The 15067-nt window shown below is 46.4% G+C and overlaps 1 protein-coding gene across 2 annotated transcripts in view; it reads right to left on the bottom strand.

The window, feature by feature from the left end:
• Positions 1-14146, bottom strand: part of Wipi1 (WD repeat domain, phosphoinositide interacting 1) — a 37954-nt gene extending 23808 nt beyond the window's left edge. Inside the window, exons 1-4 of one of the 2 annotated variants that reach the window (XM_041635654.1) lie at positions 13948-14146; positions 6943-7025; positions 5588-5757; positions 55-151 (exon numbers count right to left, since the gene is read on the bottom strand). In XM_041635654.1, coding sequence (XP_041491588.1) covers positions 55-151; positions 5588-5757; positions 6943-7025; positions 13948-14027 — 430 coding nt within the window. In that variant the 5' untranslated portion in view covers positions 14028-14146. The remainder of the gene's footprint in view (positions 1-54; positions 152-5587; positions 5758-6942; positions 7026-13947) is intronic. The other variant, XM_041635653.1, reaches the window with a different exon arrangement.
• Between the last annotated feature and the right edge of the window lie 921 nt (positions 14147-15067).

Here is a 15067-nt window from a genome sequence, read left to right as displayed (position 1 = left end):
TAAGCATCTTCACATTGGGGAGAGGAAGGGTTTGGTTCTGTGGCTGGAGCTCACCTGTTGGGTTTGAGGGGATGTCCAGGAGGGTCTTCAACAGCTTCATATCTTTAATGTTGTGGATATAGATGGATTCTTCCAGGCAGACCAGCAGCCTCTGTAATCAGACAGAACCGTCAGCCTCCCACACAGAGCCTGTGAAAAGGGACCCGCCAAGTCCTTGCTCATCTGTGAGTTCTAATTTGGTTCCCTGTCTATTGGAGGAGGAATGCTAATGAAGCCTTCTGAAGGCCATGTTTATGAATGTAAACAGACACAGCCTCGCCCACTCGGGCAGACACTTAAAAGACAAAGTCCTGAATTTTACCTTAAAGATATCTCTCTCTCTCCCACCTTGGACTGTTTTCCCTTTCTCTGTTTTGTATTCTGACATAGGGTTTCACTAAGTTGCCAAGGTTAGCCTTGGATTCACTCTGTAGCTCAGGCAAGTATTGAACTCATGGTCCTACTGCCTCAGATGCCCAAGTAGCTGGGACGACAGGGCTGAGACACCTTGCCCCACCCCAACCTCACCCCAGCACCCTTCTCTATTTTAATTAGAGCACTCTGGCCACAGTGCTAAACATGTATGAAAAGTAAATTCTAACAAGATCTCAAAGTTGGGATTAGTGAGATGGTTCAGTGGGAAAATGGACTCGCTCAAGTTTGTGGACTCAAATTTAATCCCTGGAATCCACATAAGGACGGAAGGAGAGAATCAACTCCACAGAGAAAGTTGTTCTCTGACCTTCACATGTTCCCTGTAGAACATACACAACACTATCCCTATTACACACAAACACACACATAAATAAACTTTAAAGATAAAAAGGGGGCTGGAGAGATGGGTCATCAGTTAAGGGCACTGCTGTTTCAGAGACCTGGGTTCAGTTCCCAGCACCCATGTGGCACACAATTGTCTATAACTCTAGTTCCAGGGAATCTTATGATGCCGTCTTCTGCCCACCTTGGTCACCACTTGAATGTGGTGCACATATATAAATGTTGGTAGAACATACACAGAATAACTTTATTTTATGTGCATTGGTGTGAAGGTATGAAATCCCCTGGAACTGGAGTTACAGACAGTTGTGAGCTGCCATATGGGTGCTGAGAATTGAACCTGGGTCCCCTGGAAGGGCAGCCAATGCTCTTAGCCACTGAGTCATCTCTTCAGCCCCCCAGAAATTTTTTTTAAAATTTACCAAAAGATACTTTAAATATTTTTCAAAATATTGCCACTTCTCTGTGAAGAGGTCACCTGAGATCACTTTGCCTTCTGCCAGCCACACCAGGGTTTGTTTTTATCTTTTTCTATCTGAGTTTCTAACAGCCTCTGGTATCCCCTTCCGGCCCTTGACGCAGTCCTCAGGAGTAGAATGGCCCTCACAGCTCCTCCTGTAGGAACATCATCTCCTTTAGGCTCATGTGACATGGTCAGCATCATGACAGTGCAGTCAGCTCTGTGGACCACTCATCTGGACCCCACTGGGTCACCACCATGCTGGCCAGAGGGAAACAGGAAAGCAGGAAGGGTATGGGGAAGTACTTGTCCGGAGTCACATAAGAGCTGGCTTCCGGTACAAGCACAAGCTGGCAACTGCTGTGTCATCGGCTGCTCTATAGCTCCAGCCACACCTGCCTTCGGCTTACCCCTGCAGTTCATCTTGTAGCCCAGGCTGACTTTGAACTCTGGTTTGCCCATGCCTACTTCCCAAGTGCTGGGGTTATAGTTACAGGCATGCCTCATCAATTCTGGTTTTATGTGGTGTGGGAATTGAACCTGGGCTTCGAGCATGCTAGGCAAACACTCTTGTCAACTAAGCTACATCCCCTGCCCACTTTTACTTTCATCTTACATTTTATAGTAGTTAATCGACTAGAGAACTAGATATCCGCCTTAGGATCTGCCTAGAAGGCTTCAATCCAAACAACCTGCAGTAGGCTAGGGGGAAGCTGATGGTTGAATAACTATAAAAGCTTCCATAGATAAAGACATCTGGTTTATGGTTGTCATCTAAAAGAATACATTTCTGTGTTAACCACAACAGAAATAATGACATTAACTGAAAATGGAACAAATTCTGCCCTTTCCTTTCTGTATATTTAGAGGGATTTTGTGGACAGGTTACATGCGTGGTACACGCACAAATGTGTGAGGGTGAACATGCAGAGCCAAAGAAGGAAGTCAGGTGCCCTTCGCCACCATTCTCCACTTTGTTCTTTTAAGGCAGGGTCTCTCACCACATCTGCAGCTTGAACTTTTCATCTAGGCTGGAGGTCAGCTGACCCCAGCTTCCCATAGTACTAGAGTTACAGGTGTGTGTGCACACCCGTCCAACCACATTTAGCTTTTTACAAGGGCTTTGTTATGTTTGTTTTGAGGCACAGCACTATTCTGTACAGCCCAGGCTACCCTTTGATGTGCAATTTCCCTGCCTTGGCCTCCTAAATGCTAGGATTACAAGAGTGCACTAGTAGGCCCTATTCAAAAACATGGATTTTGCTTCTTTGTAATTTCTTATATAAATCTGTCATTTGTCTTGTTGTTTTTTTAAAAAGAAGCCACAAGTCTGAAGACTTGACACCGGCAGGATAATTACTTAGAGCAATACATGCTCACCCTATGTATGCCCTTCACTGTTGCCCTGGGCAGGCCGCTCCTCGGGCACTGGGCACTGTGAGACTTCCTTACAGCAGATGAATTACCTGAGCCAAAAGTTAAGTCAAAAGTCTGGTGACTTTAAGAAAAGAAAACCTGAAACCCTTCCAGATCTGCATCAAGTCACCTTGGAAGACAAAAAGCTAAAGGGAGGTACAGGTGTTAGCTCTGGCTTGCTGATAGCTTCAACATCTGTGTTCTCTATAAGACGGTGGGGTGGGCTGAGAACCTGAAGTCAATGAGTGTTCTGTGGAGTGGAGGCTGTGCCTAAAGTGGAACACACTCAGAACCTTAAGTAGTTCTTTCTTGCCTCCTTTGCTGTTGAGATTACCTGAGAAATCGTACCAACAAATTCCATGGGTACTACTCGAGAGCTCTGGTCGGTGATGAGTAAATCATTTTTAAAAGGTAGCTGCTATGCCCAAATCTACAAAGTCCCCCAAGAGCCAACAAGGAGACCGAGTCCCATATATAATAGCAGAGCCTTTATTGTATGCAAGTTTCTCTGCGTGTCCAACGTATTGGAATAAACGAGAGCGCAGAGCCCAGTTAGAGTTGGGTTTTTATAGTAGTAAAGGTGGGAGTGAGGGGTTTCTGAGGTTCAGGACCCCTGATTGGCTGACATTTGTCTAGGGGTGTCCTGGTGAGTGTGTGCTAGCAGGTGACCCTATCTACAATGGTTGGAACATTAGGCATTTCCTTGGGACGGTCAGTTCTAGGGTGGTGCTCAGGTAATCTCAGTTTGTGGTTCTTCTTGCAACCAGGTTTTGCTTCAGGGTAAACTACTGAGACTCAGGGCTCTATTGAACTTATCAGTGACCAAGTCCTGCTCTGGCAGATGATAATGGTTAGAAATAAAGAACTTCCTTTGGGTGATCTGTTCACGTTTAGCTTAACATGGCTGGCTCCTACATTTCCCCCTTCCCAAGCACCGATGACAGTACCCAATCTTGGGTCCTGCTTGGTATGGAACTATTTAAATTAATAAATCCATTAATTGACAACTCTGGACCCCCCTACCTTTGGCTAGCCTTTCAACCTGCTTGGGTCCAGATAACAATGTCCCAATGTCAGCTTGAAGCAGTTGAGGAAAGGAATATGCCGTCCCATACCCCTGCCCAAAATAGGTTAAAAGGCTGAGACAAGGGGGAACTCCCTGGCATGGAGGACAAGATAACTACCTATAGTGCCTATTGATATACTAAAAAAATAGGACCAGGATGAAATCCAGAGAATCATTAGGTCATATTTTGAAAACCTGTACTCCACAAAATTGGGAAACTTAAAGGAAGTGGATAATTTTCTGGATAAATGTCACCAAAATTAAATGAAGACCAGATAAGCAAATTAAATAGACCTATAACTGCTAAAGAAACAGTCATCAAAAGTCTCCCAACCAAAAAAAAAAAAAGCCTAGGTGGTTTCAGAGCAGGATTATACAAGATTTTTAAAGAAGAACTAATACCAATACTCCTCAAATTGTTTCACACAATAGATCAGAAGGAACATACCCAAACCACACAAAGACATTACTAAGAAAGAGAATTACAGACCAATTTCACTCATGAACATTGATGCAAAAATACTCAATACTGACAAACTGAATCCAGGAACACATCAGAAAAATTTTCCTCCATGATCAAGTTGGTTTCATCCTATAGATGCAGGGATGGTTCAACATATGAAAATCTGTCATTGTAATCCACCAAATGAACAAATTGAAAAAATATAAAAACTGCATGACCATTTCATTAGATGCTGAAAAAAACCTTCGACAAAATACAACATCCCTTCATGATAAAGGTCTTGGAGAGAGCAGGGATACAAGGAACATACCTAAGCATAATAAAGGCAATATACAGCAAGCCAACAGCCAACATCAAACTAATTGGAGAGAAACTCAAAGCAAACATACTGAAATCAGGAACAGGGAAGTGGTGGATATTAGTATAGCTGACTGATAGCAGAAGGTCAGATTCACCTACCTGATTTCAGAGCAGACCCAGGGAGACCACACCCTTGTCTCCAGTAAGCCATTTTCAGAGGCAGGGCCACTAAGCACAATCAATCTTACTGCCTAGGGCCAAGACAGGAAGAGGTCGTCCTCTCCTTTTAGATGTCCTAAGGCAGTTTACACAACAGACTTGTGTTGGTGCTCCAACCTACCTGTGCTGGTGCCCAGCCTGCCTGAAGAGATGGCGAGCTTTGGCAGGCAATGGCCAATGCCGGAGAGACATCAGGCAGTATGACTAGAGAAAAATCACATCACAGAGCCTTAAGCCCAAGCCTGCAGTTAAAAGCTCTGTTAAATGATCTACAGCATTTGATGCTGGCTTTAGAGTCATTTACTTTTTTTTTTTTTTTAAGACAGGGTCTCATGTAGTTCACACCAGGGTCAAACTTGCTACATGCTACACTGCCAAGAAGGATGGCTTTGACCTCCCGATTCTCCTGCCTCTGCCTACTGAGCGCTGGCATCACAGGTTCCCTCCTGGGTTTATCCTGGTATCACAGGCTCACATCACTTCTCTACTCTGTCTATGGGGAACTGGGGATCAAATCCAGGGCTCTGCAAATGCCAGCAGGAATTCTGAGCTATGCCTCTTAGACATTCACCTTAAAACTGTCTATTGCATTTATTTATTTCTGTCTGTGTGCGCATGCCCATGTACTTACTACATGTATGTGGAGGTCAGAGGACAACTTGTAGGAGTCAGTTTTGTCCTTCCACCATATGGGTGGTGGGGACTGAGCTCAGCTTACCAGGCTTGGTGACAAGAGCCTTTATCTGCTGAGTCATCTAGTCAGCCCAAAGACATTCACCTTCAGAGATGCTTTAGTTTTGTTCCAATTCGCAGCAGCCTAGAAACCATGCGGATTCTGCCTCCTCACCTGCCGGTTCAGCCGTATGGACAAAATGTTGCTGGAGTAGCTGTAATTACAGATCTCAGTGCCTTTCTTGAAGTGGTACACGTTCATCTGCCGAGGCTTCGTGTGACTGACCACCACCACCAGGCTGCTTGAGAAGAGGCGTTCCACAATGTACACGTCGGGGATTTCATCTGCGAGGAGAGATAATGGTGAGGTCTCACAGACGGCCTCTCTGAGAAAGACTGGACTTTGTGACACTGGATACCACATGGGCTAGCTCACACATGGACTCTCGGTCTTGGTCTTGCTACTGGGTATCCTCCATCAGTAATACTTGTTATGCACACATGAGGACCTGAGTTCAAAGCCCTATAGCCCATATAAAGTTGGACGTGGTAGCACAGGTCTCTGATCCCAATGTTCTATATGAGAATCCCTGGCAGGCCAAGGCCCAGTTTGCTCAGGACACACAATGGCAGGCAATAAAGAGACTGTCTCAAGAGGGAAGGGGAGGATGGACACATGTGAATGGGTACACATCCTCTCATGCACACATTTCTATCATACGCAGAGACTAAAAATAGATAGATAAATAATGAATTAGGAGCCCCAATTATTATTTACAAAACCAGTTTCTTTCCAGAAGATGCAGAGGTGAAGTATTTGTCGCTACGGCAACAGCACAAATTATTACCCTGAAAAAAAATCACAGCCACATCTCTAACGTGGGGTTATTTTTAATACTCACTAGAAATACTTCAACATCTGTAATATGTGCTATGCAGATATGACCGTGTTTCTTCATTCAAGCGTATAAAACATGTCCCTCCAAAAGGAATGGTGTCAACAGGCTACAGAGCCAGTGTAGTGGCAAAAAGAAGCAACAAGTCCCTCTTTGGGTTGACAATGACCAAAGCTGATCACCATGAGCACAGATGTATAGAAAAGCACCAACAACATGATTCCAAACAAGGACCGTCTTACAAAGAAGAAAATGTCACTTAAGTTATTGCCAGATTTCAATAGGCGCTTCATTGTGGCTTTTGTGCATGAGGAGACAATGGCTTGTATTCAAATCTGAACAGCACCAACTCTTGAGGCTGATGGCTAAGACAGAAACCAGAAGCTCAAGACTGAAGTCTACGGCTGGAGCATACCCTTGGTGGTCGGGTGCTTTAAAGAGGTCGGTGGGTTCAATTCCCAGAATTCCAAAAAGAAGAAAATTAAGAACAAAACCAAAAAGGATTGATGTCTAAGGGGAGGATTTGGTGTTCCTTCAACCAAATAGACACACATAGACAGACACACACACAGAAAGACAGACACACAGAGACACAAACACGTATGCACACACATGCCCATACACATGCACTTACTGCTTCCATGGACTTGGTCAAGTTGCTCCACGGAACTCAAAGAAAACAGCTTGTAACCGGCCTTGGTTCCAATTGCTAGGGATCTGCGGAAGATAATGACATCACAGGAATGGCAACAGACACTGCATCCCAACCACAGCCCTGTCTGAGAACTCACAGCCCTTTCCCCAGAGGCTGCTATGACGCCGGCAAACATCTTCAGAACTCCGATCCTTGATAGCCTATTCAAGGCAAAGCAGGCTTTGACAGGTAGTCCTTGAGGAAAAGGGAAAAGGTCAAAGGAGACTTTCTAAGAGACAGAAATTGCCTGGGCTCTTTCACTAAACAAAATGTCAAAGCTCCCACAAGATCTTGTTTTGTTCCTAGCTGGGCAGGCATAGGAAAAAAGGAACGCTCAATTGTACCTCCACCTCCACGATGCTTGAGGGACCATCTTACTGTTGGGAAACCCTTTATTGGAGGGTGAGTCATTATCATTATGAGTATGTACAGGCTCCTCTGTGCGTGTCTGTGTGTGTGTGTGCGCGCGCGCGCGTGCTCACGCACACGCGTGTATGTGTGCAGGTACACATATGTGGAGGCTAGAGACAAACCTCAGGGTCTTTCTCAATTTATATCCACCTTATAGTTTTAGGATTGGAGGAGTCTCTTTCCAAACCTGATACTCCCTGATTGGACTAAGCTGGCTGTAGTGAACCCTAGAGAGCCTCTTGTCTCTCCGTCCACTATGGTACGATTTGAGTCTCCATGCCTGGCTTTTGAGGTAGGTGCCCAAACTCAAACTCAGGCCCCTCGCTGTGGCATGGGGAACATTTTTACCAACAGAGCCATCTCTCCGGCACCACTTTATTTTTTTCTGCCCTTAAAAAAGGAAGTTATTTCTGCTTTAATTGAAGAAATACACACCAGGGGATGGAGATGGCCCAGCACTTGCCACCAAGCCCGGTGAATTGAGCTCCATCGCTAAGCCCCACGTAGTGGAGGAGAGACATTCCCACCAGCTGTCTTCTGACCTTACACACATGCCGTGGCATGAGTGCACCCCGCCACACGCATACACACAAAATAAATTAATGAAGTGTTCAAAATAGAAAATAAATACACAACATTTTAAAAATACTTCCTTTCACCAGTATGAAAAATACTACATATACTTTAGAAACTCTATTGGAGAGCTTAATTGTTTTGAATTCAAGTACTCTAACCTCCAGCTAGATTTGGGAACTGCTTTATGCTGTGTCCTATAAAGCTATTACCATAACCAGTAAATAAGATAAAAAACACTTATTTGCTTCAAAGTGGGCTAAGAAAAAGTTTTTAATTTTTACACTTTGTGTCTGTGTGTTCATGTATATGTATGTTTAGGGCTGCGTGCAGGCGTGCGTGCGTGTGTGCGTGTATGTGTGTGCTGTCCACACTTCAGAGAGCTCAGTGGAGAGGCAATGCTGGCTGGCTGTTGAGGGAGGGATCCGCCAGTCTCCACCTCCCCAGAGCTGGGATTACAAGCATGTCCCATCTCATCCAGCTTGCTTTATTCATTTATTGGTGTTATTATTACTATTAATATTATATCGATTCTGGGGCTTGAACCTACTACCTCTCACTAACTCAGCTATCATCCCTGCCCCAATTTTCCACTTTTAACCATAAATAAAGGGATGGTGTAAACCCAAGTGTGCTGGTTAGATTTTTTTTCTCAACTTGATAACAAGCTGGGAAGAGGGAACCTTGCCCGAGAAAATGCCTCCCTATCAGACTGGTTTGTGGGTAAGTCTGTGGAATATTTTCTTGATTAATGAGTGATTTGAGAGGCTCATCCCACTGTGGGTGGGGGCCATGCCTGGACAGTGGTCCTGGCTGACTAAAACAGCAAGCTGAGCGGCTCAGTACGAAGCAAAATGGTAAGCAGGCTTCTCCATGGCTCTGCTTCCTTTCCTGTCTCAAGCACTGTACTGCCTGCACGTGCCTTCATGATGGAAGGTAAAGCTATGAGGTGAACCAAGCCCTTTTCCTCCCCACATTGCTTTTGGCTGCAGTGTTTATCACAGAGATGGAAAGTTATCTAAGATACTAGGGATCCTTGGCGGCGTGTTGGAAACAAAATGAGTGACCAGGTGGAACCCCAGGCCTCAAAAGGACCATAAATTCAAGGCCAGCCTAGAACACGTGACAGGACTATCTCAAACAAGGAAAAGAGAAAGCAAATTTGTTGCCTCTAGCAGGAATTTAAAAATCACCCCTCCCCAGCACTCAGGAGGCCGAGGCAGGCGGATCTCTGTGAGTTCAAGGTCAGCTGTGATAAGACTATCTCAAACCGAAAAAGAGAAGCAAATATGTTGCCTCTAGCTGGACCTTAAAAATCACCTCTCCCCAGGCAGTGGTGGTACTTGCCTTTAACCCCAGCACTCCAGCACTCACGGGGCAGAAGCCTGTGGATTTCTGTGAGTTCAAGGCCATCCTGATCAGTGATGCTAGTGCCAGGGCAGCCAAAGATACGTGGAGAAATCCTGTCTCACAAAACAAAAGAAATCACCCCTCCCCTCTCCTACTTTGTTCTCAAAAACTGGATGAGACTAAAACCTTACGTAGAACACTCTCAGGATGAGCGCTACCACAAGCACTTCTGCCCTAGGAATATGGAATGTTGGGGTTGAAATGAGCTTTTCAGTGGTTCAGTCCAACTTCCTCATTTAAAGCAAATATATGCGAGGCAGAGGCCTATTCTTCACGGAGAAGCATATACTAAAATAAGCAACTTAGAAGCCTGGATGCCAAGGCTCTTGTTTCGCTACCTAAAAAAAGAAAGTCACGTGATTTTAGAATTCCCTTTACTACACCAATATTTGTTCTTTCCTGGGATCCCGGAACAGCATCTAACTGTCAGCTTGTAACCAGCAAGGCACACACGAGCCCTCCGACCCGAAGAGTAGCTGTGCTTGTCCTGTGGACGGCTGCCTTGCTGCTGCAGTACAGAGAAACTTGGGGTTTGGCACCCAGCACTGCAGACAAATGCCAGCAGTTATAAAAGTAGGCGAGGAGCATCTCTGAGCTCAAAAATATTCTGGAGTAGTTACTACCTTGGGTTTTTGTTTTGTTTTCTGATGCAGTTTTCATGTAGCCCAGGCTGGCCTTGGAAATGCACTAGAGAAGGAGCCCAGAGCTTCATGCTTGCTAGACAAGCATCTACTGATTTAGTGACATCCTTAGCCCTGATGATTGCTTTTAAACTTTCTTCTTGTAAGTGTAGACACACTTAGTTGTAAACTGAAGGTGTAAAGCTTGCACACAAGAGAAAAAGACACTGTAGAGTCCTAAAACAAAACTAAAAGAGATGCGTAATCCCAGCACTTGGGAGAGGAGGCAGAGGCAGGCCAAGTCCAGTTGGAAGGCATTCAGAGCTATGTAAACAAAATAAAGCAGGCACCAGCCCAAACAGCAGAAACAAAGTAACCAAAAGACTTAGCGATTTAAAGAGTCAAAGGCTGATGAGGTGGTTCAACTGTACGCCATGCGACCACAAACTTGTTCTCTCGCCTTCACTCTCGCACTATAGCTGCGCTCCCCCCCCCCCCATGCACACTGTGGTCAGTGCACTCCCCCACACGTACACTGTGACCAGAGCGCATGCGCCTCCCCCACATCGTGTGTGTGTGTGTGTGTGTGTGTATACACACAGTAATAAATAAGTTCAAAATCGTAATTTTCAGGCATAAGTTCTGACAACTGAGTTTCTTAATTTTGTGTTTGTGAAGGAGCCTTTCTCTGCTACTCACGCTGCCTCTGAGGCTGTGGGCGAAAGTGATCTTTCTACATCTTTCTCCTCTTGCCTCAGGAGCATCTAGGATTCCTCACAAGCTGCCACACTTGGCTCAGAAGGGTTGCGTTCGTGAGAAAAGGTAACGATGATCACCGTTTTCTTCTAAATGATTGCTCTATGACCTTAAACGACTCCAAATCAAGGACTTCGGATTTATGTTTTATTTTATCCATAAGTCCTTTTTTATTTTTTGTTTTTATTGAACTATATATTTTTTCCACTCCCCTCCTTCCTCCCCTTTCCTCTTCTACCCTCTCCCCTTCTACCCTTTCCAGTGACCCCCATACTCCCAATTTACTCAGGAGATCTTGTCTTTTCTCCTTCCTCTGTAGATCCATATATGTCTCTTAGGCTCTTCTTTGTTGTCTAGTTTCTTTGGGGTTATGGACTGTAGGCTGGTTTTTCTTTATGTCTAAAAGCCACTTATGAGTGAAATCATATTATATTTATCTTTCTGGGTCTCAGTTACCTTACTCAATATGTTTTTTTCTAGATCCACCCATTTGCCTGCAAATTTCAAGATGTCATTTTTTCACCGCTGTGTAGTACTCCATTGTGTAAATGTGGAGTAAACGTTGTGTAAACATTTTCTTTTTCTTTATCCATTCTTTAGTTCTGAGGCATCTAGGTTGTTTCTAAGTTCTGGCTATGACAAATAATGCTGCTATGAACATAGTTGAACACATGTCCTTGTGGTATGATTGAGCATCTTTTGGGTATATACCCAACAGTGGTATTGCTGGATCTTGAGGTAGATTGTTTCCTAATTTTCTGAGACATCACCATACTGATTTCCAAAGTGGCTGCGCCAGTTTGCACCCCTACACATTCCCCATCACTACTTATAAAAGTGGGGTTGAAGACAAACCTGGATGACAAGCTTTAAAAGACCTCTGAGGTTTCTAGCCCAGCTCAAAGCAGTAAGTATGAGTAGCTGACAATTTAATTCTCTTTATCTACCTTCTCTAGAAAGACTAGATGTCAAGCTCAGCTCACACAGATAGAAAAAGACAGACCAATTCTCCAAATGCATCCAGCAAGGAAGATGACTTCTTTCATCTCATAACCTCCAGGCCTCCAAGCAACTGACTATGACAAGACCTTTATTTATAGGTGAGGTAGAGCTGCCCAGCACAGCCTTCATCTCATCCAGGAAAACAGAGCTGCAGCAGGGACCTAGGAAACCAACTTTCAAAGCAGTTTTGAGAAACAGTGTTCTTATCCGACCGTTACTCTGTATTATTCATAGCTAGAGTAGAAAATAACATTTGCTTTCCAGATCCACTGATATCGGGAAGTGTAATTTAGTTGTCTGATTTACTATTGTAAGTGAACTAACTCCCCTCCTTCACCTAGGTTCAATTAGGAAGGAAAACGCTGCCCGGCATTACAACAGACAACACTCTTGCAAAAGTTTCTTACAAAACTTCAGAATTTTATCTATTCTAGCATGCATTTGAGTCTCCATCTCGAGAGGATCTCCCAAAGCAACTCAACAGGTTTACAACAGCTTTAAAAACAACAACAACAAAAAACCCATAAAAATTTCAGGGCCTGGATGCTGTAGCTCAGTGGTAGAGTCTTTGCTAAGCGTGATTGAGATGTTGGGTCTTATGCTCCATACCCTGCACTCCCTCAGACCACACACAAACACAACACACACACACACACACACAAACACACACACATACGAAACAGGGTTGGGCTTGTCTAGCGCACACAAAGTCCTGGATTCAATCCCCAGCACTGTCTCAAGGGCTGTGTGGTGCTAACAATACTTCCTATAATCTCAGCATTCCAGAGCAGGAGACAGGAGGACCACAATTTGAAACCTCTACTACTAGGGAGTTCAAGGCCATCTGGATTTTGTGAGACGCCTCAAAACAGAACGAGAACAAAATACCAAGAAAATGCCCAGAGTGCACCAGGCTTAATAGTTTATGAATATTATTCCACGTCTATGGCTATTGGGAGATGTTGTAATATGTACTTTTTATTGCGGGTTGCGGTCAGAGGCAGCCTGAGAGTCACTCATCCAACCAAACTGTCGGGTTCCTCGATAACACGATTACACACACAGATTTTTCAAACAAAGACATATTGTTCAGAGCAGAGGTTTTCAGACAGAAACACAAAGGGAATGGAAACCAGGACTGCTTATGGCCTTAATTACACCACTGAGTGTTCAATATTAGCACAGCTCAGCCACCGGCAGCCAAAGCCCAAGCCTGAAGCTGACTCCAAACAAGGAACAAGGCAGAAACTGGTACAGCCGGAAGTGGGGCACTGGGAAGTAGTCATCTCGGCCCTGGCTGTCTGATGCTTCAGGGCTCCACATTCCAAAGAGATTATTCCATATGGTCCTCAGGCTGGCTTCCATGAAAACAGGGAAGGAAACAGAAGTGTGCTTCTGTTTAGATTCTAAGATCTAATCCTGCATAAGCCTAGAACACAGGCGAGCAATTCCTTGTTCGTGGACCAAAGTCCAAATGGTGACCATCAAAGTGAAACATTAAAAATCCACTTAAAAGCAACAGGATGGAGCGCCTCCTTCCGGGATGGGAAGCTGTCTGGTACCGAGAAAGGGCTCCCGAGCTTCCCGGAGGAGATTCGTGCGATTGGGTGGACGGCGAAAAAAAACACAGTGAGGGAAATAAAGAAAAGCTTCCTACAGCCAAAGCGACCAGCCAAGATGCCCCGTTCCTCGGGCTGGCCTGGCCACAGGGATAGGCTGCTTCTGTGTCGGAGGCCCTGCCCAAATGCCACGTTGAGATACTCAAGGACAAATGGTAAAGTTTTCCTCATCTTCCCAACTAGCATCCTCTCCAATCAAGTTGCACCTTCCCCCCTCCCGTCGCCTTTGTTTTGGGTCCCACATCTCCGTTTCGGTCACTAGGTGGCCCACGCCAGGTCCCCCACATTCAAGGCCCCCTCCACCCTACTCCTTGCTGACTTCTTCGGGTCACCCTGGCCAGCCCCTTCTGGAAGGCGCTGGCAGTGGAGGGAGGGGTCGTCTGTGTGGGTTCGACCCCCACCGCTAACCAACCCCGCTGGCGCTGGCTACCCCTCCGAGGTACCGTCCGCGCGCCGGCCCTGGCTAGCCACCAGTTGCGTTACAGGACAACACCCTTTGGTGGCGACATTCTGTCCCCCACTTCCCCGGCCAGGGGGCTGGCGCCTTGGCTTACGTGCAGTCTTGGTTGAAAGAGAAGCAGCTGAGCGCCGCCTCCACTCGACCCGGAGGGGCATCTGCGGCTTCGGCCTCCATTGGGGGCTCGACCCGGGAAGCCGCAGCTTGGAGCGGGGGACAGCCACCTCAGCAGCCCGCCCGCGCCGGCTCCGTCGGCCGGCTTGCCGCCTGGGTCCCGCCCCGGCCTCGCCCCCAGGCAGGCCCCGCCCACTCAGAGCCCTTTAACTCCGCCCCCTCCAGGCCCTTCCCCTCAGAGCTGCGGCTTCATCCTGGACCAGCCGGGCTCTAACCCCGCCCGGATCAAATTTAGCCCCGCCCCTTCGCCTAGCCCCGCCCCCTCACAGCTCGAGCCCTGCCCAGAGCCAACCAGGTCCCGGCCCGATCCACTTCCACTTAGTTCGGCCCGCCTCTAGCCCCGCCCCTTCAACAGTCAGCCCCCGGACTCACCCCGCCTCTTATCTCGGGAACCGGGCCGCTGACAGACCAGGACAGGGTCTCCTCAGCCAGTCACGATTGACCACCAACTCTTTGACCAATCAGTGATGTTAGTGGGCGGGACCGTTGCTTAAGACCCGCCTCTAATTCGTAGATACCACTTGCTATTGGTCGAAGGTGAGTGAGGCCTAGGCGGCAGGCCACGTGGTGGTGTTTTCATTGCCAGAGCGTCCAGGGTTGGGGAGGAGGAGTGGAGCTGCGGGTTTCAGAGCTACTAGAGCGTCGGGACGACGCCGTGGAGGCGGGACGACGCCTGCTTCCCCAAGCCGGTCCAGGCTGCCTGCCCGTTAAGCTAACTGAAAGTAGTTCAAATCAGTGTGCATCAAAGCCCCGCCCTTTTGGAGAGTCCTTTAGCTTCTTGGAGAGAAATTCCCCGAAAGGGCTGCTGTGGTCAGGCTGATAAGAAGCCACCCACAGCCCTACAGTTGAGAAAGAGCTCTTGCTCATCCTAAGCATTGCACTAATATGACATCGCCTCGTTCTTATGGAATCTTGTGTGGAGGATGCATTCACACCCGATTGACGGAAGAAGCATTTGAAGCACTTGCTAGACAACGCATCTAAACGCGACAATATGTAGTGGCTTGTGTGCCAAACAACTTTGCTCAACAGTATTTGGCAAG

The sequence above is a fragment of the Microtus oregoni genome, unplaced genomic scaffold (assembly GCF_018167655.1).
Source record: "Microtus oregoni isolate MIOR12 unplaced genomic scaffold, Mior012 000048F_ref0000485, whole genome shotgun sequence".
Taxonomy (NCBI): Eukaryota; Metazoa; Chordata; class Mammalia; order Rodentia; family Cricetidae; genus Microtus; species Microtus oregoni.
Note: the sequence above shows the minus strand (reverse complement) of the source record. Positions and strands in the feature narration are given on the sequence as shown.